At 34.3% G+C, this 22,852-nt stretch overlaps 1 protein-coding gene, 1 non-coding gene and 1 pseudogene across 2 annotated transcripts in view; all 3 read left to right on the top strand.

The window, feature by feature from the left end:
• The window catches only part of CRY1 (cryptochrome circadian regulator 1), a 94,554-nt gene extending 72,069 nt beyond the window's left edge, over positions 1 to 22,485 (top strand). Inside the window, exons 3-13 of the mRNA XM_049626235.1 lie at positions 7,552 to 7,694; positions 10,721 to 10,905; positions 11,305 to 11,393; positions 12,186 to 12,326; positions 12,408 to 12,719; positions 14,713 to 14,864; positions 15,101 to 15,303; positions 15,410 to 15,505; positions 20,636 to 20,707; positions 20,784 to 20,887; positions 21,841 to 22,485. Of these exons, the coding sequence (XP_049482192.1) occupies positions 7,552 to 7,694; positions 10,721 to 10,905; positions 11,305 to 11,393; positions 12,186 to 12,326; positions 12,408 to 12,719; positions 14,713 to 14,864; positions 15,101 to 15,303; positions 15,410 to 15,505; positions 20,636 to 20,707; positions 20,784 to 20,887 (1,497 nt within the window). The 3' untranslated portion in view covers positions 21,841 to 22,485. The remainder of the gene's footprint in view (positions 1 to 7,551; positions 7,695 to 10,720; positions 10,906 to 11,304; positions 11,394 to 12,185; positions 12,327 to 12,407; positions 12,720 to 14,712; positions 14,865 to 15,100; positions 15,304 to 15,409; positions 15,506 to 20,635; positions 20,708 to 20,783; positions 20,888 to 21,840) is intronic.
• LOC125920458 (5S ribosomal RNA) lies at positions 238 to 356 on the top strand. Its single transcript, XR_007457058.1, has one exon. It is a non-coding gene; the product is annotated as a 5S ribosomal RNA (ribosomal RNA).
• LOC125920595 (uncharacterized) lies at positions 19,096 to 19,189 on the top strand (annotated as a pseudogene).
• Positions 22,486 to 22,852: the final 367 nt, after the last annotated feature.

Genomic DNA, 22,852 nt, shown 5'->3' with positions numbered 1-22,852 from the left:
AGCATAAATATAAAGAAAACTACATCTTGCCACCTCATGGTCAATTAACTAAAAGCCAAAGATAGAAATTTTATAAGCAACCAGAAGAGAAAAGACATATTCAAGGAACCACAATAAGAATGTTGGTGGCTTTTTATTAGAAACAGTTGAGTCCAGAAGGCAATCGAATGACATCTTTAAAGAACTACAAACAACTTTGTTAACGTAGCAAAAATATTCATTTAAAAAAAGAAGGTAGTCTATGGCCATACCACCCTGAATACACCCAATCTCATCTGAACCCAGAAGCCAAGCAGGGTTGGGCCTGGTTAGTACTTGGATGGGAGACCACCTGGGAATAACAGGTGCTGTAGGCGATAGATAGGTAGGTAGATAGATAGATAGATAGGAAGAAAGAAAGAAGATAAACAGATAAATTTAAATTTAAAAAGAAAGTAAAATGAAGGCATTTTCAGACAGTCAAAAATAGAATAATTCATATCCAAAAGATCTATACTGTAAGAAATACTAAAAGAAGTTCTGCTAGGTGAAAGGAAATCATTCTGAATGAAAGATAGGATCTGCAAAAAAGAAGAAAGCACTAAATATATGGGTAAATATAAAATAACTTTTTTGTTATTTTTAGTTATGTATATTTATATATCCTATTTTCTTTAAAAGACTGTTGACAGGTTAAAAACAACTAATAGTAAATTATAGGAGGTAATACCAATATTAAGGGGCTTATAACATATATAGAAATAAAATTTATAACAGGATCACACAAGATGGGAGGGACATAAATATAAGTATATATAAGTTCTTACATTATTCAATAGTAATATATGATATGAAGGTAGACAGTGGTAAGAATGCACATTATGATCTAAAATAACATGAACAGCTACTTCAGAAAATTCAATAGAGGAATTTAAAATGGGATACAAAAAATATTTGACTCATTCACATGAAAGCAGGTAGATAAATTTAAGCTCAACTATGCCAGTTGTATTCAGTGTAAATAGTTTAAACTCTCCATTTAAAAGGCACAGAATAAAAAGCAAGAACCAACTAGATGCTGATGAGACATTTTAAAAATATGAAGAAACAGGAGATAGAGGTTTCCAGTTATGGAATAAATAAGTCACAGGAATAAAAGGCACAGCATAATGAATATAGTCCGTGATATTGTAATAGCGTTTTATGGTGACAGATAGTAGCCATATTTGTGGTGAGGATAGCATAGTCTATAGAGAATTTGAATCACAGTGTTGTACATCTGAAACTAATGTACCATTGTGTATCAACTATACTCAAAAATTTTTAATGAATAAACAGTTTGAAATAAAAACAACTGGAAAAGATGTGCTTTGCAAACAGCATAAGAAAGTAGAATTCAAGGCAAAATTAAGAGTAATCTTACATCAAGAGGGTATAACTATTATAAGTGTACATGTACCAGGTAACAGCATAAAACATATGAATCTCAAACTGATAAACTCTCAGTTATTGATAGAATATACAAAAATTAATAAAGATATAGATGATATGAATAATGCTATCAACTGATTTGGTATACTGATATTTGCAGAACACTATACCCCAAAGCTATAGAAAATATATTCTTTTTTAGCACATATGAAATATTCACCAAGAGAGACCATATGCTTAGCCACAAAATGGGTACCAATAAATTTCAAAAGATTGACATTCTATACAATGTATTCTTTGGCTTCAATAGAATTAAATTAAAATGAATAGAAAAAAATCATAAATATTTATAACTGATAATGTAAAAATATATAAAAATTCATGAGATTCACCACTTCAGTTAAAAATAGTCTTAATATTAGGATAATTTCTTTAAAATATTAAAATTCAACTTGTCATTAAAAAACCAAACATTTATGGGATTCAGCTACAGCAGTGCTTAGAGGAAAATTAGTAGCTTTCAGTACTCCGTTAGGAAAGAAGGAATCAAAGAACTAAGCTTCCACCTTAAAAAGTAGAAAAAGAACAAATTAAACCTATAGTATAGTAAGTAGAAGAAAGGAAATAGTAAACAGAGGAATGGAAATCAGTGAAACAGAAAAACAATAGAGAAAATAAATGTGCGATAATTAATTTATTGTCTGTCAGCTCTAATTCACCCTTCTAAGTCCTGCTACGTGATAGTGAAGCTGGATGCTGTAAACATTTTTCCTTTGCCAGCTGGCTTGATACTAGAATTCCTCAATAGATATTGTTGGTGGTTCTCTGCCAAGTCATAGTAGGAGAGAAAGGGTTTTCCTTATTGGTAGTCTTGTGTGTTTTTCCTGCCACATTAGCTAGCAGTTGAGCATATGGGAGGCCCAGTAGTCTTTACCTCAGCCTCCCTCCTGAGCAAGCCCCAGCTTACCCACACCCTCTGGTAAATTTCCCTGCCCCTGATAGGCCACTTCCACAGACCAGCTGCATTTCACCCAGACCCCTGTGTAGGAAGTTTCTCTACCACCCAGCTTACTATTAACCAGGTCTGGCCTTGCCCTTTAGCAAGTTCATTCTCTACAGGGAAGGTTTTGTGTTACTGTGGCAGCAAGATCCATGCATTAAGGTGGGAGTCTCAGTGGAGGGTTCTTTTCTTCTGAGTTCTTAATTCATTATTTACTTATTTTCTCTCCATTTAGTGGTGGTGGCTGTGTTGTGCAATTGCTAATTTTGGACACCTTAGACAAGTACTATCCAACAGAAGCCACATACATAATTTTAAATTTTCTAATAGCCACATTAAAAAAAGTAAAAAGAAACAGATAAAGTTAATTTTATTTATTATTATTATTATTATTTTAATTTTTAGCGTGAGCAGGGGAGGGGGCAGAGGGGGAGAGAATCTTTTAAGCAGGCTCCATACTCAGTGCAGAGCCTGATGCAAGGCTCAGTCCCATGATCCTGGGATCATGACCTGAGCCAAAACCAAGAGTCAAATGCTCAACTGACTGAGCCACTCAGGTGCCCAGAGTTAATTTTAATAATATATTTTATTTAACCCAGTATATCTAAAATATCCTTTTAATATAAAATGAGTATTAAAATTTTAAGCTATTTTAACCTTTTTTTTCATATGAAGTCTTTGAAATTCAGTGTATATTTTATGTTTACAGCACATCTCTGTTCCAGTTAGCTACATTTCAAGTGCTCAGAAGCCACTTCTGTGGGTAGTGGCTATCTACCATATTGGATAGTGTAGCTTTAACTCCTCTTTCACTCCTTGTCATTGTTGACCACCTTTTACTTACTAATATTCTTCATATTAAATGTTCCCTGTTCAGATTGCTGATGTTGTCTGTTTCTCGACTGAATCCTGATTGATTCAGTCAACAAAGCCAAAAACTGGATCTTGAAAAGATTGAATTGATAAACTTCTAGCAATATTGATCAGGGTGAAAAAGGGAGAAAATTTCTATCATAGCATTTCTATCATTCTTTATCAGGAATAAAAAAGGGGGCTATCACTAGAGATTCTCTAAACTTCAAAAGTATTATAAAGGATGTAAACATGATGCCAATAAATTAGACAACCAAGATGAAAAATTTCTTGAAAGTACAAATTACAGAATTCTCAGAAAAAGAAAAAAAAGGAAAAGTGAATAGTCCTTTATCTCTTAAAGAACTTGAATTTATAATGGAAAACCTTTCCATAAATAAAACTCCAGGCCCAGAATGGCTTTAATTGTGAATTCTATCATGTATTTGAGAAAGAAATCATACCAATTTTACAGTACTTCTCAGAAAATATGGGGAAATGTTGGGAACACTTCCCCAAAACATTTGTTTTATGAGACCAGCATAATTCTAATACCATACTCTAATATCAAAACCTGATAGGGGCGCCTGGGTGGCGCAGTCGGTTAAGCGTCCGACTTCAGCCAGGTCACGATCTCGCGGTCCGTGAGTTCGAGCCCCGCGTCAGGCTCTGGGCTGATGGCTCGGAGCCTGGAGCCTGTTTCCGATTCTGTGTCTCCCTCTCTCTCTGCCCCTCCCCGTTCATGCTCTGTCTCTCTCTGTCCCAAAAATAAATTAAAAAAAAAAGTTGAAAAAAAAAAAAAAACCTGATAAAGAGATTTTAAGGGAAAAAAAAGGGGGGGATAGCCAAGTGTCTCCCAGAAACAGACTCAGATATTCTTAATAATATATTAACAAATTGAAATTAGCAATATTTTTAAACAATACTACATCATGATCCAGTGAGGTTTATTCCAGGAATACAAAGCTGGTTCAACATTATAAAAATCAATTAAAATAATTCTTCCTAGTAATAGAATAAAGGAAAATATATTATGATTATCTCAATAGATGAAGAAAAAGCATTTGACAGAATTCAACATTGATTTGTGATTAAAAATACCTTTAAACTAGGAATAGAAAATTTGTAAGTGTTAATTTGATAAAGGTTGTCTATAAGAAAACATAACTAATGTCATTCTTAATGGTGATATATTGAGTACTTTCTGCCTAAGATAAGGAGTAAAGCAAGGATATGTACTTCTACCACTTACTGAAAGCTAACCAGTGTAATTGGGAAGGAAAGAGAGTAGATAATTAGCTTACTAGCTTATTACCCTCTTCCCCATATTTCCTATCATAGCATTATATTTTTTTCTAATAGTTAGTACTTTTTAAATTTATCTCCAGATTATCAATCTTCCTCAGTAAGCTCCAGGAAGGAGGGACCTAGTGTTATATCTGGCCTGTATTAAGAATTATAATATTTGACGTATGAGTGAATACATTTAATGTTTGGGGAACCTTCTCTTCTGTATCTTTTCATATTTATTGTGGAGAGATACTCACTAATTTATCCCCAGAGAAGAAGTTAAAGATTTCATTGGTGAGTTTAGTAAAAGGACCTAGGTGAGCATAGCTCAGATTGTACCTTTTCTTTTCTTCACTTGCTAAGAACACATATCCTATTCTCTTCTCCTGAGTCATACATTTTATAGGGGAGCCCCCATTGCAGGGAAGCTGTTGCTTATCATTGGGTCGGTAAATCTGTTTTATTCAGGGATGAAATATTCTCAAGCTTACCTGCCCATAAACCTAGTATGTTTTCTCCAATTCTTCTTTACTAGTAATGTGGTCTATATTTTGATCTTTAACTGTGATTTATGTTCCCTTCCTTTACAAGGAAAAAGGGAAGGGAGTGTTACTGAGTCATCTTAAACTCTATCATCTATCTAAAAACTAAAAACTTATTTATAAAAAAATCATAGAGGGGCGCCTGGATAGCTCAGTCGGTTAAGTGTCCGACTCTTGATTTTGGCTCAGGTCATGATCTCATGGTTTGTGGAATTGAGCCCCATGTTAGGCTCAGCACTGACAGCATGTAGCCTGCTTGGGCTTCTCTGTATCCCTCTCTCTCTCTGCCCCTCTCCTACTCGTGTTCTCTCTCTCACTCAATAAGTAAACATTTAAAAAATCATAGAATTTTTAACTACTACTTAGGAAAAAAAAGTTGTAACGTAAAAGGCAGAGAAAGGTTGCTATCATTAAAATATAAGGAGCTCTTACAAGTCCAAAGAGAAAAATTCATTGCCATAGAAAACCAAGCAAACATAAGCTGCAACTCACAAAAGAAGAAATATCCGAATGGCTAGTAATAATAGCTGCCATTCATTGAGGACTTACTGTATATTATGTCCTTAACAATTTACTTGCATTATGTCATGCAAACAGTAACAATGTTTTTTTTTGTTTGTTTTACTGTAGCAAATACATAGTTTTTATTATATGCTAGCTACTCTAAGCACATTACTTACAATCTACCTATTTTATAAACGAGGAAGCAGGCAGGAGGAGTTTAGCCATTTGTGCAAATAGTTGAGCCAGTCTTTTAACTCAGGAGGTCTGAGTTTAGAGCCTATGTGTGTTTTTTTTTTTAACATTTATTTTATTTTTGAGAGAGTGGATGTGTGTGTGCATGCGTGAGGGAAGGACAGAGAGAGAGGGGGACAGAGGATCCAAAATCAGGCTCTGTGCTGACAGAAGAGAGCCTAATGCAGGGCTCAAACTCACCAACCATGAGATTGTGACCAAGCTGAAGTCAGAAGCTTAACTGACTGAGCCACCCAGGCGCCCTTAGATCCTGGGTTTTTTAAATGCTACTTTATACTTCTTGTCCATAAAACAAAGAAATATAATGCTTTCCTACTCATTTTAATTTTATTTTTAAATTTCAGAAACAGTACGTGATTGTACTAACAAATGTGAACAGTGCAACTGTGTGTAAAATAAAAAATAATTACTTTATTTGCACTCCTAAATTCTACTCTTCAAAGGTAAAAGCTGTTGACCACTCGATATGCATTCTTCAAGATTTTCAAGAAAATAAAATTTTAAAAATTATTTTTCTGTTTATTCCATGTGTATGTGTTAGTTTTTTTTTTTTTTTTTAAACCTTTAACACATGCTATTGGCAAGTGTATGGGGAGCAAGCACTTTGGTGTACTGCTGATGAGAGTGTAAATTGGTACACTTATATCTGGTGGAAAATTTGGAGTGTCTATAAAAATTTTAAATGTGCTTACCTTATCCATTCATTGGTTTTCAAGGGACTATTTCTAGGAAAAATAGAACAAATGCCCCAGAATGTTTAAGATGAACGCATAAAGATAAGGATAGACACTGCATGGTTTATAGTAGCAATTTTTTTTTTTAATCACACCATTGGAAACAGCCCTTGTCTAAACTGTCCAGGTTTAGAGAATTAGTGTGTTTACTATATAATTAGTTAACTAATGGTAGAATTGCTGTTGATTTTTTTTTTCTTTGTAAGATATATCAGAGTAGATTTTAGAATTAAAAAGAAAAGCTACTACCCGCTGGGGAAATCAGTTAATTACCTGAAGTCACAGTCTCCACACTGAAAATCACTATAAGGAGATGTGTACATAACTTATCAATATAGCACCTGATATTCACTAAATATCTGGTATTATTATTACTATCTCTGTATCTCCACAGTTAGCATTTTTTGGTAATCAGAAATAACAAATTACAGAAGAGTACCTCAGCAAAGCATTGTGTATACCATATTAACTATCAAAGGTTTATGAAAGACCAATTCTTAGAATCAACAGACATAAATTCAGGTATTCTGGCTCTTTGTGAACATGGGCAAGTCCCTAAATTTTAGGTATAAAATCCTATACCTAAATCCTAGGCAGATAATCCTATCTGCCAAATGGAGATACCAACCAAAGAGGTAAACTGAGGATTATTTTGAGGAACAAATGTAAATTATTTGAAAAGTATAGTGCTATACAAACACATTTAGTGTAGGAAGCTGGTTTTAAGCATATTGTTAGATTGTCTAATGCCTAGTACAATGCTTGAAATCTAATCACTATACATTTCTTAACATATTTTTGAATTTATAAATTGTGTGGTTTCTTCCTGCATATTCAAAGTTTGATTTATGTATAATAATTTCATATGTAGAGTTTGAGCTTTTCACTTTTTCCAGAATGTGTTGTTATAATAGAAAAAATAATTATTAAAATTTGTGTACATTTTTGTCCGTTTTTCTTACTTTAGGAATGGAACATTACTAAACTTTCAATTGAGTATGATTCTGAGCCCTTTGGAAAGGAACGAGATGCAGCCATTAAGAAACTGGCTACTGAAGCTGGAGTAGAAGTTATTGTACGAATTTCACATACATTATATGACCTGGACAAGTAAGTTTTTCTTTTATTCTGGTAGAATATACATAACATAAAATTTGTTATCTCAACCATTTTTAAGCATACAGTTCAGTGGTATTAAGCACATGGACCAGTAAGTTTTAACCTGTGGGACTTAAGTTTGTGAAATGAAAATAACAACATACACATAGAATTGTGGGAGAATTAAATGAATGTATGTTAAGTCCTTAGCCTTTTAACTGCTGTGATTTTTTATTTACTCGAGAGATGCCAAAATTACAGGCACATTTAGTGCATAAGACAAAAATACTCAGAATTTCACTGTCAAAACTATTATGAGTATCACATAATTTTCCTTGACTGTTCTAACTCAACCTGTGGTCTTGCCTTTCAGGGCTCTTAGTAATATTAATCTCATAGTTTATATGATATAAAGCTATACTACACTTTGATATGTTCAGTATGATTGTCTTAAATTATTTTATTTCATGCATTTATATCTTTTTTTTAATGTTTATTTATTTATTGTGAGAGAGTTAGAAAGAACATTTACACAAGTGTGCAAGCAGGGGAGGGGCAGAGAGAGAGAGAAGAAATCCCGGGGGGGCCTGATCCCATGAGCCATGCATGACCAGAGCTGAAACCAAGAGTCAGATGCTTATCTAACTGAGCCATCCAGGTGCCTCTCATGTATGTATCCCTCGTCTGGATTTTAATTTCAGATGCAAATTGTATATAATATTACTTTGCATAGCTGTAGTCCTCTAAAATGTGGCATAATATCTTATTTCTCAAAGTGTATTTTTTTTTAAATATCATTTCTTGGTGATGCTTTGTCCAAAAAAAATTCTGTGGTAAGTTTAAATTTAGAAAGTATTTATATTCTTTGAATTTTGAAGGTTTATAAGATTCATTAGTGTAGTAACTTTTGGCATACTGTCATCCTTACAAGTGCTGAACTTGAAATCTCATAATTTATGTACCTTTTAAATTGTTTTACTTTTTTAGTTCTTTACTCATTTTATCTAGTTAATAAAGCTAATTCTATAAGTTACATGAAAAACTAGTTAATTTTGTTCTACTTTTCCAAATGTATAAAAACTGTAGTTTGATTCAGGCAGGGGTCTTATTTGATATTAAGCCAAAAGTCATATATCTCATATATATATATATATATATATATATATATATATATATCTTATTGTTTTTGGTGCAATTATAAATGAGATTATTTTCTTAATTTCACTTCCAAATTCATTCCATGAGGCCAGTTCAGCCTGATACCAAAGCCAGATAAAGACCAAAAAAAAAAAAAAAAAAAAAAAGAACTACGTTAGGCCAATATTTCTCATGAATATAGATGCAGAAATTCTCAAGAAAATATTAGCAAATCAATTTCAGCAATACATTAAAAAAAATCATACATCACGATCAAGTGCAATTTATTCCAGAGATGCAGGGGTGGCTCAGTATTTGCAAAAAATCAACATGATACATCACACCAATAAGAGAAAGGATTAAAACCATTATGATCATTTTAATAGATGCATAAAAAGCATTTTACAAAGTACAACATCCACTCATGATAAAAACCTTCTGCAAAGTAGGTCTAGAGAGAATGTATCTCAACATAATAAAGCCTTGTATGAAAAACTCACAGTCAACATTATATTTAATTGTGAAAAACTGAGAGCTTTTCCCCTAAAGTCAGGAACAAGACAAGGATATCCACTCTCACCATTTTTATTCAACATAGTACTGGAATTCCTAGCCACAGCAATTAGACAACATAAAGAAACAAAAGGCATCCAAATTGGTAAAGAAGAAGTAAAACTCTTGACTATTTGTAGATGCCATGATACTGTATATAAAAATCCCTAAGGACTCCACCAAAACACTACTAGAACTGATAAATGAATTCAGTAAAGTCACAGGTTATAAAATCAGTGTGCAGAAATCTTTTTGCATTCTTATACACCATTAAGGAAAAATGGAATTTAAGAAGACAAATGAGCATAAGGAAAAAAAGAGAGAGGCAAAGCAAGAAACAGACTCTCAACTATAGAGAATAAACTGATGGTTACCAGAGGGGGAGGTGACTGGGAGGATGGGTTAAATAGGTGATGGAGATTAAGGAGGATACTTGTGATGAACACTGGGTGTTGTATGGAAGTGTTGAATCACTAAAGTATACACTTCAACCTAATATAATACAGTATGTTAACTAACTGGAATTTAAGTTAAAAACTTTGTAAAAATGTACTATATTTGGATTAAGGAGACCTTGATTTCCTATTTATTAGTTATGCAACCTTGACTAACTTATTTAACTCTTTCAGTAGGTTCTAGTTTTTGATCCATAAAATGAAGGAATTAGATTTTACAGTCTTTCTTTATTAGGGCTAAATGCCAAGCAAATGGCCATCGTAAAAGAAAATAATTGGTTATTCCCAAATAGTGTCTGATCCAAGCTACCATTGTCAAAGCTAATTTTTCTTTTTAGTATAACTTGATTGAGGCAATCAGTGATCAAAAGTGAATGTAAAATGTACATAAGATACATATGCTGACATTTTAAACAAATGCATGATAAGCACAATAGAAAATAGCAAGTGATTGTCACTACAGTAATATAGAATCCTAATTAATGAGACTTGCTTATTGCTCCTTGATATTGTATTGGTCCGGTCCAGTTTTTACTGACGATTAAGAGATTCTTTGAGCTGAGTTTTAATGTTTTTACCTTTTCATATGTATTATTTTTATGTTATTGCCTTTAGGCTAATTTAGCTGCTTGTTTTTTTCACTCATAGATGTTTAATGATACCCTTTGTCTTAAAGGTTTTGGTATTTGCATACTGTATATTTTTGACAAGTAACAGATGTTTAAAAAATTGCGAGAATGGTTTTTAGATTCAATAACTACTTTAGTAATTTTCATGGTTGTATAAGAAGCTTACATCTGCCTAGAAGTCTTAAGTAATTAATTTTATTTTCTGATTTTAAGCCTTTTCAGAACTTACCAGTCAAATTATATTTTTATTTTACTTTGTTATTAGGATCATTGAACTCAATGGTGGACAACCACCTCTTACTTATAAAAGATTCCAGACTCTCATCAGCAAAATGGAACCACTAGAGATACCCGTAGAGACAATTACTTCAGAACTAATAGAAAAGTGCACAACTCCTCTGTCTGATGACCATGATGAGAAATATGGAGTCCCTTCATTGGAAGAACTTGGTAGGTGTAAATGGTAATAAATGCAGAGCTTAAGAGTTAATAAATCACTCAGAAAATCTCACTTCTAATTTGACGTGTAAAGTATTTTGCATTTAGAGGGAAAGGAGAAAAAAATCTAAAAGAAGCTCTTAAACTAAGAAGTGATAAATCTGTACATTATTTATGTGTTCTATAAATGTGATCTATCTGTGATCACCTTAAGATGTTCATCCTAAAGAATAGAGACCATGATGTATCCTTATATATGAGGAGTTACCCAGGGCCGTCAGTTCATTTTTATGCTACTGTCATAAATTATTCTGCAAAGTATTTTTTTCCTACCTGTTGCGGTTCAATAAAAATTATTTTAGTTCCAGAAGAATATTTTTTCTTTTTTCTTCTTTTTGTTTTTTTTTTTAGGTTTTGATACAGATGGCTTACCCTCTGCAGTATGGCCAGGCGGAGAAACTGAAGCACTTACACGTTTGGAACGGCATTTGGAAAGAAAAGTATGATAACATAGATCATGCTTGTATTTCCAAACTGGCGTCTAAAGAATAATTTCACTCTTTTTTAAAACCAAAAAGTAGACTGTTGAACAAGAGGAATTGAGAGAAATAGTTAAAACAGCACAGACCTAATTGTTTGAAAATTAACAACCATCTCTTCATTTAGATATTTTTTTTCCTCCTCTGCTGATTATTTCCTCTTTAGCTACTACCAATACTACCTCTTCTTTCTGTGTAAGCTGGTATCTGATGACCATAACTTTGAAGCTAAGATAAAGTTCTTCTATTTCACCTTTACCTCAGTGTCAAGGAGACAGGTTGAAAGTGCTCTCAGCTTCGTGTTAGGAATTTGAAGGTAATTTATTTCATATGAGTATGTGCTACACCAGGATGACTAAAACAAAAGAATGCTTAATTGTATTCTGCTGTGTTTTTTATTAAAACATGATTGTGGCTGGGATAATAAGATATTATTCTCCAAGAAGTATGTAACTTTTTTTTGTTTTTGTTTTTGTTTTTGAGAGAGGTTAGAGAGTGTGAGCAGGGGAGGGGCAGAGGGAGAAGGAGAGAGAGAATCTTAAGCAGGCTCCATGCCCAGCACAGTGCCTGAAGCGGGGTTTGATCTCATGACCATGAGATCATGACCTGAGCAGAAATCAAGAGTTGGACACTCAACCGAGCCACCCAGACGCCCCAGAACTATGTAACTTTAAAGAAATATATATCAGTTTTAAATACTCTTTAAAATGGAAAAGGCAATTAGTTAGCATGATTCTCTCTGTGTATTTTCAGGCGTGGGTGGCAAACTTTGAAAGACCTCGAATGAATGCAAATTCACTGCTTGCTAGCCCTACTGGACTCAGTCCTTATCTTCGATTTGGTTGTTTGTCATGTCGACTGTTTTACTTCAAACTAACAGATCTCTACAAAAAGGTACTATCTAAAACTGAAGCTTGATTTTCAGAATACTTTTTTAAAAATTGCTGACAATACTTATTTGCATTTTAACCTTAGGTAAAGAAGAACAGTTCCCCTCCCCTTTCCCTTTATGGGCAACTGTTATGGCGTGAATTTTTCTATACAGCAGCAACAAATAATCCACGCTTTGATAAAATGGAAGGAAACCCCATCTGTGTTCAGATTCCTTGGGATAAGAATCCTGAGGCTTTAGCAAAATGGGCAGAAGGACGGACAGGCTTTCCATGGATTGATGCCATCATGACACAGCTTCGTCAGGAGGGTTGGATTCACCATTTAGCCAGACATGCAGTTGCTTGCTTCCTGACCCGAGGTGACCTGTGGATTAGTTGGGAAGAAGGAATGAAAGTAAGTATTCTGCTAACTAATATGGTACAGTCTTATTTTGAAAGACTCTGTACTTTATTAAACAATTCCTATAAGTTGTCTATTATGTAGATTCGTTTATAGTCTAATTTTTTCAGTGGGTAAAGAATTTAAATCCCTAAAGAGGCACACTCTTGGAGAGCAGAATGGTATAGTCAGACAGGAAAAATGTGAAAACTGGTTTGATTAACCTAAAGTCATTTCAGAGACTGAACCAGCCTAGCCATCAAGGGAACTATAAGGTTTAATAACACTCTGGACTTACTAGATTAACATATTTATAGGTGATTATTTCTACTACAAAAAAGGATTCACCTGGAATTCTTAGAAATATTGAATTTATATTGTAAAATTTTAAGCCTGTATCATTTTACTTCACTTCAAAATCACAGCTTTTTAGTAACCTAGTATGTAAAGTGAAACATACTGCATTTTATGACATCATCTTGTGGTTATATGTAATAGGACTTGATTTACCTTCCTGTTTATAACATAACTTTCCCCTATCCAAGGACCATTTCTGATCCATTAAAAACAATTTTTTTTAATGTTTGTTTATGTTTGAGAGTCAGGGTGTAAGCCAGGGAGGAGCAGAGAGAGGGAGACACAGAATCGGAAGCAGGCTCCAGGCTCTGAGCTGTCACCATGGAGCCCGATGCAGGGCTCAAACTCACGAACCATGAGATCATGATCTGAGCCAAAGTCAGACCCTCAACCAACTGAGCCACCCAGGCGCCCCATCTGATCCTTTTTTTTGGGTTTTTTTTTTTTTTTTTTTTTGCATCTCCTATATTTCCTAGTACAAAGTTGTACGTGAGGTAGATGTTATAGCAAACACTTAATGAATTTATAAAAATTCATTTTAATTTGGTCAAGGAATTCCAAATTTAAACTCTATAATGCTAGTGCATTTTTAAAGGTCATTTATATATATATATTTTTATTTTATTTTTTTTAATTTACATCCAAATTAGCATATAGTGCAACAATGATTTCAGGAGTAGATTTCTTAATGCCCCTTACCCATTTAGCCCATCCAGCCTTCCCCAACCCCTCCAGCAACCCTTTGTTTGTTCTCCATATTTAAGAGTCTCTTCTGTTTTGTCCCCCTCCCTATATTTATTTTTTGTTTCCTTTCCCTTATGTTCATCTTTTTTTTCTCTTAAAGTCCTCATATGAGTGAAGTCATATGATGTTTGTTTTTCTCTAATTTCACTTAGCATAAAATCCTCTAGTTCCATCCACAAAGTTGCAAATGGCACGATTTCATTCCTTTTGATTGCCGAGTAATACTCCATTGTCTATATATACCACATCTTCTTCATCCATCCATCAATGGACATTTGGGCTCTTTCCATACTTTGGCTATTGTTGATAGTACTGTTTATAGTGCTATAAACATTGGTATGCATTTGTCCCTTCAAAACAGCATACCTATATCCCTTGGATAAATACCTAGTAGTGCAATTGCTGGGTCGTAAAATAGTTCTATTGTTAATTTTTTGAGGAACCTCCATACTGTTTTCCAGAGTGGCTGCACCAGCTTGCATTCCCATAAAGGTCATTTATATTTGAGTGCTCCTATCTATGTAGGCCAGTGGTACCAAGCTTCTAAAGTTTTGTTAGTGATTTATTTGGTAACATGTTTGCTTTCTCAAAAATGTTTACTGCTTTTTTCTTTCATTTTTTATTTGAATCGTTGACTTGAGTATTTTACCCTGGTCCCAATACCACCGGCAAAGATTAGAAAGGTGAATTCTATTCAGAAATTCACTTATATTACTTATATTTTTCTTTCCCTGAAATAACTCATTACAGAACAGAACATTGACAAAGAGGCTGACTTTAGAAAGTTTAATTTTATAGTTCTGTGCTAGATTTCCTTTTCCTTGACTTTTGATCTACAGAGACCTGGAAAATGGTTGCTTTGAGAATTATATGTGTACAAACTAATTGGTTACTGTTACTTCTGAAGGTATTTGAAGAATTATTGCTTGATGCAGATTGGAGCATAAATGCTGGAAGTTGGATGTGGCTGTCTTGTAGTTCCTTTTTCCAACAGTTTTTTCACTGCTATTGCCCCGTTGGTTTTGGTAGGAGAACAGATCCCAATGGAGACTATATCAGGTAAATCAAGGGTGATTTTTATTCAGTTTGGAATAACTAATCCAGGAAGAAATTTTTATGTTTAAGCAACACTTAAGGTTTTCCCTACTTATCATGGGCAGCAGAAATGAGGAGATGGGTAAACGAATCATTTAAATGGTATTAACTTGATTTTGATTATTCATAGCTAATAATTAGTTTGTTATAATTTGCTTATAGTTCATTTTATTAATAGTTTTTCTTCCTTCTCCCAAAAGGCGTTATTTGCCTGTCCTAAGAGGTTTCCCTGCAAAATATATCTATGATCCCTGGAATGCACCAGAAGGTATCCAAAAGGTAGCCAAATGTTTGATAGGAGTTAATTATCCTAAACCGATGGTGAACCATGCTGAGGCAAGCCGTTTGAATATTGAGAGGATGAAACAGATTTATCAGCAGCTTTCACGATATAGAGGACTAGGTATGTCAGCAGTTACCTTTTGTTTGTTTCTTTGGCAGTTGTTTATGTGTACCTATCCTTGAATTTGATCTTGAGCATAACTTAATAGGAAATTTTTTCCCTTTAGGTCTTCTTGCATCAGTGCCTTCTAATCCTAATGGGAATGGAGGCCTCATGGGATATTCTCCTGGAGAAAATATTCCAGGTTGTAGCAGCAGTGGAAGTAAGTGAAAAGGAATTTTCTACACTTAGTAACATAAAGAGATTAATAATCAAATACATATTTACTGAATCCTCACTACGTTTTTAAAAAATCTTTCTTTTGTAATCTATCTTTGTATAGTAGGTTCTTTGTACACATACATACATGTGTATATACATGCACTCACACATGTATACCCTCATTTCATTAGTGACATTTTAGAGATGAAAAACATCTTTACACATAGTAGAATTTAGGTCAGGAAGTTTTCTTGGAAGATTGTGGGGTGGATAGCAATTTGGGTAGGCAGATGAAGGAGAGAGCATTATGGACCTGGAAATGGGTGCAAGTGATTATGGAAAGATCCTGAGGATTTGACTTGCTATTAAAGCATTCTTCCCTCCAGTTTTTGTTCCATTTGAAAGGATTAGATACTTCTGAAGCATATCCATTTTTTCCCTCTACTTATCCTGTTTGTAGGCTTTTATCTTATAGTGTCTCACAAGGCATATCAAAGGTCAATATTCTGTGTAACTTGTATACAGATGTATTGAAGTATTTTTGTACTTAAAATAAAACAAAGCATAATCTAATTATAATAATTTTAAAAAATTTTTTTTAAATGCTTATTTATTTTTGAGAGAGAGAGACACACACACAGTGGGAGCAGGGGAGGGGCAGAGAGAGAGGGAGACACAGAATCTGAAGCAGGCTTCAGGCTCTGAGCTGTCAGCACAGAGCCTGACATGGGCTTGAACCCATGAACTATGAGATCATGACCTGAGCCAAAGTCAGACGCTTAACCAACTGAGCCACCCAGGTGCCTCCGATAGTAATATGTTTTAGGTTTTATTTAATTTTTAATTTAATGTTTTTCCTTTTCTTTTTATTTTTTTTTTTTTTAACGTTTACTTATTTATTTTTGAGACAGGGAGAGACAGCATGAACAGGGGAGGGTCAGAGAGAGAGGGAGACACAGAATCTGAAACAGGCTCCAGGCTCTGAGCTGTCAGCACAGAGCCTGATGCGGGGCTCGAACTCACGGACCGCGAGATCATGACCTGAGCCAAAGTCGGATGCTTAACCGACTGAGCCACACAGGCGCCCCTTTCCTTTTCTTTTTAATTTAGAGAGAGGGAGAGCCCAAGTGGGGTAGAGAGGCAGGCGGTGGGGAGGTGGGGGGGGGGGGGCGGGGAGAAAGAGGGAGAAAGAAAGAATCATAAGCAGGCTCCGTGCTCATTGCAGAGCCCGACGTGGGACTCGATTCCACAATCCTGGGACTACAACCTGAGGCGAAATCAAGAGTCGGATGCTTAACCAACTGAACCACCCAGCCACCCTATTAATTTTTAACTTAATTTTTTTCCACTAACAATACCCATTCAGGGACACCTGGGTGACTCAGTCAGTTAAGCATCTGACTTCAGCTCAGGTCATTATCTCACAGCTCGTGAGTTCGAGCCCCACATCGGGCTCTATGCTGACAGCTCAGAGCCTAGAACCTGCTTTGGTTTCTGTGTCTCCCTCTCTCTTTGCCCCTCCCCCACTCACACTCTGTCTGTCTCTCTCTCAAAAATAAACATTTGGAGAGCCTGGGTGGCTCAGTCGGTAAGCATCCAACTCTTGGTTTCAGCTCAGGTCATGATCTTTGAGGTTTTGTGGGTTCAGGCCCCACATTGGTTTCCAAGCTGACAGTGCAGAGCCTGCTTGGGATTCTCTGTCTCCCTCTCTCTGTTCCTCCCCGACTTGTGCTGTCTCTGTCTCTCTCAAAGTAAATAAATAAACTTAAAAATTTTTTTTAAAAAATAAACATTAAAAAAAAAGAGTGCCTAAGAAGTGACAGTAACCAGTGCTGTAAAGGATGTGTAGAGACTGGAATCCTCAAACGTTGTTGAGAGATGGGCTGTAAAATGTTATAGCCACTTTGGAAAAAGCTAAACATAAATTTAACTTACAACCCAGAAACTCCATTCCTAAGTGTCTGTCCAAAAGAAATGAAAACATATGTCTACACGAAGACTTATGGAATCATAAGACTGTTTTCAATAGCTTCATTTATAATAAGTCAAAATGTACATCCATGCAATGGAATATTAATTCATAAGAAGGAATAAAATGCTGGTACATGCTACATTATGGATAAACCTCAAAAATACTATGTTAAGTTAAAGAATCCAGACACAAAAGACCACATACTGCCCAATTCACTTATATGAACTGTCCAGAAAAGGCATGCCTTTAAAAGAAACTAAGTTAATGGTTATCTTAGGTTTAGGGGTAGGAATGAGAATGAATGCAAATGGGCATGAAAATGTTCTAAAACTGGATTAGATTGTGATGATTACACAACTCTATAAATTTACTAAAAATTATTGAATTGTACACTTAAAACAGGTGAATTTTATGGTATGTAAATTATACCTCAAAACTGCTTTAAAAAAACTATTTACTATAGAGAACATGGGAAATTCAGAAAAATAGAAAACAGCAAATAAAAATCACCCACAATTCCATCCACTAGAGACAGTCATTATTAAATTTTTGGTATGTTTCCTTTGAATACATTTTCTATGCGATTTTTCCCCCCGCAGTGTCTTTAAGTTCGAATTTTATGAGTGAAAAATCCTTTTGGTGCTATTGATAGTGTAACATAAGAGGACTGTGATCATACAAACTTTTTGCCCTTAGAAAACATGGGATTTTTAGAAATAAGAAATATGGGAGTTTGTTTAAAGCTATTTTCATTCTAAGATTTGTCATCTTATATAATCTTGGCATTTGAAATTTAACCACCGTAATGTCCCTGAAGATACAGTTAATGTGGGGATTTCTGATTTTTATAAGCAGCTATGCTAGTCATAAGCCAGTTGATTCAGCAAAGCTCTTTGCTCTACTCATTGTCTCTTGTACTGTTATTCTTGTGACAATATAACTTACTGCATTTTTTATGGGGAAGTTATAGGCAGTTGAGATATTCATCAATTTAGGGACTCAGGAAGAGTCTAAGTGTCTGCTTATCATTTAGCTCTCTAAAGAAATAAAATGCCATCTTAAGGAAATTCTGAATGTATTTATTGAACTTATTAATTTACCACCTCCTCTTCAAAAGTAGCCACTCTCCCAATTTCTAATACTATAATTTTTGCCCATTTTTTGCACTTTATAGAATCCTATAGTTTGTAATATTTTTTTTTTTTTTTTTTGGCCTGGCTGGTTTCACTCAGTATTTCGTTTATGAGATTATTCTCATTTATCTTAGAACTGGAAGAAGAATGAATTTGATTAACTTGAGAAAATGAGGTGACTAGCCTGTGATTTAACCTACCTCTGTGAATCTTCCAGTAAAATTGACTTTTCCTTCTTCAGTGTCCCCACTGTGTGCTATAAAAACTTCCCTCCTAGAACCTAGTAACACTTATTTGTACTTAGTGATTTTATGTATCTGTCATCTACTTGACTGTAAATGCTTTGAAGACAAGACCTCATGTCTTAGTAATATTTGTATCCCTAGTACCTGTTACAGCCTTTAGCATAAACAAGCATGCAACAAATGTATAAAGTATGAATAAATATGATAGTTGAAAGTTATTTGTTGAAGCTTTCTTGATTCTATCGCTTCTTGGCCTTTTGGCCAAGATCAAGTGAAGTTTTCTTGATTATAAAATATATGATATATATATATATATATATACACACACACACACACACACACATATAAATGGTTAGCACTTAACCACTTTAAATGTATAATTCAGTGGAATTAAGTACATTCATGTTGTTACATGAAGTTTTAAATAAATCTTGTACTGGGGTGCCTGGGTGGCTCAGTCAGTTAAGTGTCCAACTTCAGCTCAGGTCATGACCTCACAGTTTGTGAGTTCGAGCCCTGCATCAGGCTCTGACAGCTCAGAGCCTGGAGCCTGCTTTGGGTTCTGTGTCTCCCTCTCTCTCTGCCCCTCCCCCACTCACACTCTGTCTCTGTCTCTGTCTCGAGAATAAACATTAAAAAAAATTTTTTTTTTAAATAAATCTTGTACAATAATGCAAGGCGACAAGTATCACTATTAGGGGAAGCCCTGCCAATGGTAAAACCAGGAGGAGTAGCACCATTCAGTGGTAAATTTGCCGTAGTCCAGAGTCTGACCTTCAGCCTTAACAGCCTTACAGGTCCCAAGAACTGAGGGTTTTTAGTTTAATTAGAGGTGACTGTGAAGGGCACACTAGAAGTTTAAAAATCAGGGTGCTTGTTGTGATGAGCACTGGGTGTTGTATGTAAGTGATGGGTCACTGAATTCTCCTCCTGAAACCAATATTGCACTGTATATTAACTAAAATTTAAACGAAAAAATAAAAATCATGTGACTTAAAATATCAAGGAACACTAGTTCATTATTTATGGTGGAGGTATCCCTTTCCAATGATAGAAGGCTTCATCCCTGATCCACTTTCCCAATTTTGAGTACTTTGAAAAGCTGAATTCTTTATCCAGAGGAAGTTGATGAGCATGAAACTATAATAAGAAATAAGTAGCTTATCTTGCTCAGACCAAGGTGACCTCTCTGTAGAGGCTAGAATGTTCATATTTGTCCATTATCTAGACACACTGACAAAAATGTTTCTCTAGAACCTATTTCCTGTGCCAACCCATTCTCCTGTGACACTGGTTCTTTTTAGAAGGGTTGATACAATTGCTAGGTAACTGCCATGTTGTTTCTGAATTCTTGTGTGATTTGAATTGTTAAATTCTCATCTGGCAGGCCCTTATTCACTTATCTCCAAGGGCATATGTTTTGGACAGGCTCTGAGGGGAGAATGTGGAATAGAGGCACAAGAGGTGAAAGAAGGATATATATCTCACGGTTGCCCTATATTTTCCTTCTATGATCAAGTGTCTCGTTGTCATGCAGTAAATAAATGTTTTTTAGAAAATGATTATTAGTGATTTTGCCTTTGAGCCAAAAGTCAACATTTCTATGACCCTAAGTTTAAGTTTTCCTGATTTGAGCATATGGTTTTTGGTTCATATGAAGGATTGGGGTTTAGTCTGAAAAAGCATAAATGCCCTAATACAGTTACTAAAAATTGGATTTGTAGTCTTAATACATACAACTTAGAATTTAAATAATTTTACTGTGTTTTAAATACTAACAGGTTGCTCTCAGGGGAGTGGTATTTTACATTATACTCATGGAGACAGTCAGCAAACTCACTTACTAAAGCAAGGTAAGAATGAAGCATTTGAGCATACTGTTCTTTTTACCTTTCCTATCGTAAACATACATTTTTTTAAAATACGTAGGAAGAAGCTCCATGGGCACTGGTCTCAGTGGTGGGAAACGTCCTAGTCAGGAAGAGGATACACAGAGTATTGGTCCTAAGGTCCAGCGACAGAGCGTTAATTAGGTAAATATTTTAAAGCCTTATTTCTTGCTTTAGTGGAGTGTGTAATCAACATAAATTAAGACAGTTTCCAAAATAGAACTAATCTCTTTTTTCAAACTAGAGAAACTGAGGCATTAACTTTTCAGTAATTGTTACAAAACCATTTAATTATTAGACAAGAGAAGTGCATCTGTACTGGACAGAGTGCTTCACTCAGTTTTGAAAGTGATCATCTTAATTGATGATCTTTAAATTTGAAAAACTTATGATGTTGTGCTCAAGTTTTTTTCTCAGAAAAAGACATTTTTTTCATTTTCTTACTATGTGACCATGAGTCTAAAACAACCGAAGTGACTTTTTATTGTAAGTAGTATTAATATAATCCCTTTATGAACTTTTCCCCGCATCTTTGCCTCTTAAATGTTATAAGTTTCTTTTATGTATTGTGATACTTCTGAAATCTAAATTCTTTCAGGGAATAGTTTAATTTTTTTAAAAAAACTGGCCCTTTTTTAGAGTTATCAAAAAAGCCATGGCTATATTCAGTTGAATTGGATGTGGCATATTATTTTATCATTTAAATTTACATGAAAAATATCTATACAGTGCATTTGCCAGTTTTTAAAGACTTTTGTTTCTTCAGTTATCTTAAACTGTGTGCTTTTTTAAAAATTATTGCTAACTATACTTACAGTAAGTATATAATTGAGTAACGTATATAATTATTGAATCAATGTGATTGATGTGCACTGGAAACTAATATATTGTATGTCAGTTATACTTCAGTAATAATATATATATATATATATATATGGACAGCAATAATAAAACATTTTAAATATTGCTGTTTTCTTAGTGCCAACCTAATTTAGATTGTAACTTTCTTGAAGATCAATAAACACTCATCAATTTTTTTATCATTTAATTCCTTGAAATCAAACTTTACCCAGTTTCTTTTTCCCCTTAAATCACAGAAAACATTCAGGAAGAATACTGTTGCAGCTGAAATTGGTGGGGAGTTCAATACTTTTTTCAGTTAAATTATTTTAAAATGTCCTTCATTGATGGAAAGCAGTTACATTTTGAAATGCATTGTTTCTAATGACATTTCTGTAGTTTTAAACTTTTTAATGAATTTCACGTAGGATGAATGGTAATTTGTATATAAAGAACTTGATAAAAAATTTGCTTAATGTAAATAGAAATAGTCACAGTTAGTATAGACCCATCAATATATTTTTGATAATTTTTCATGTATGGTAAAAGTTAAAGTGGCAAACTGATATCCTGATATAAAAATTAATGTTTTGAGTGTCAATGTGGGAAGATAGGAGGTTTTTAGACTTTCTTAAAAGACTTTGTTAAAATTTTAGGACAAAATTTTCTTGACATCATTGTTTGATCTAACTTTACACTCTTTGATAATAATGTTTTAGAAAATATGCGCCATCACAATTGGTAGTTACAGCCTCTGTTAACACAGACAATATGTTTTAAAGCTTCATGTATGCCTGTTTTGACGCAAATCTGTGGAAGTATCATGTGTTAAGTTCTCCTTGTCTCCCTTTGTTCATTTACAGCTAAGTGACTTTGTTATTAAAGTATATGCATATATGGAATCTTGTGTACTTGGTGGTGGTTGTTTTTTTCTTCTTTAAGTTTTTGTTTTAGTTAAGTGGGAGAGCATTGTTATATGAGATGTGATTACAAATTAGAGAGTCTATAAACCGCATGTAGCCATTCTGAATGAAGGAACAACTTCCAATATGTAGTAAAATAGTATTTTTCAAAATTATTCCAGATAAGATTACTATCTTCCAAATACTTTGTACTTTCAAAAATAGGTATCTGCAAGAAGGATTTAAAACCAAAGAGATTTTTTTCAGGTAATGGGGCTTGTAACTATGAGTTAGTCACTACAATTAATAATGTGGGCTCTGGAGTCAAAGGCCAGGCTCTGCAACTCATTAGCTTTGAGATCTTGAG

The sequence above is a fragment of the Panthera uncia genome, chromosome B4, assembly GCF_023721935.1.
Source record: "Panthera uncia isolate 11264 chromosome B4, Puncia_PCG_1.0, whole genome shotgun sequence".
Classification (NCBI taxonomy): domain Eukaryota; kingdom Metazoa; phylum Chordata; class Mammalia; order Carnivora; family Felidae; genus Panthera; species Panthera uncia.
The sequence above is the reverse complement of the archived record's forward strand: the minus strand, read 5'-3'. Positions and strand labels throughout refer to the sequence as shown.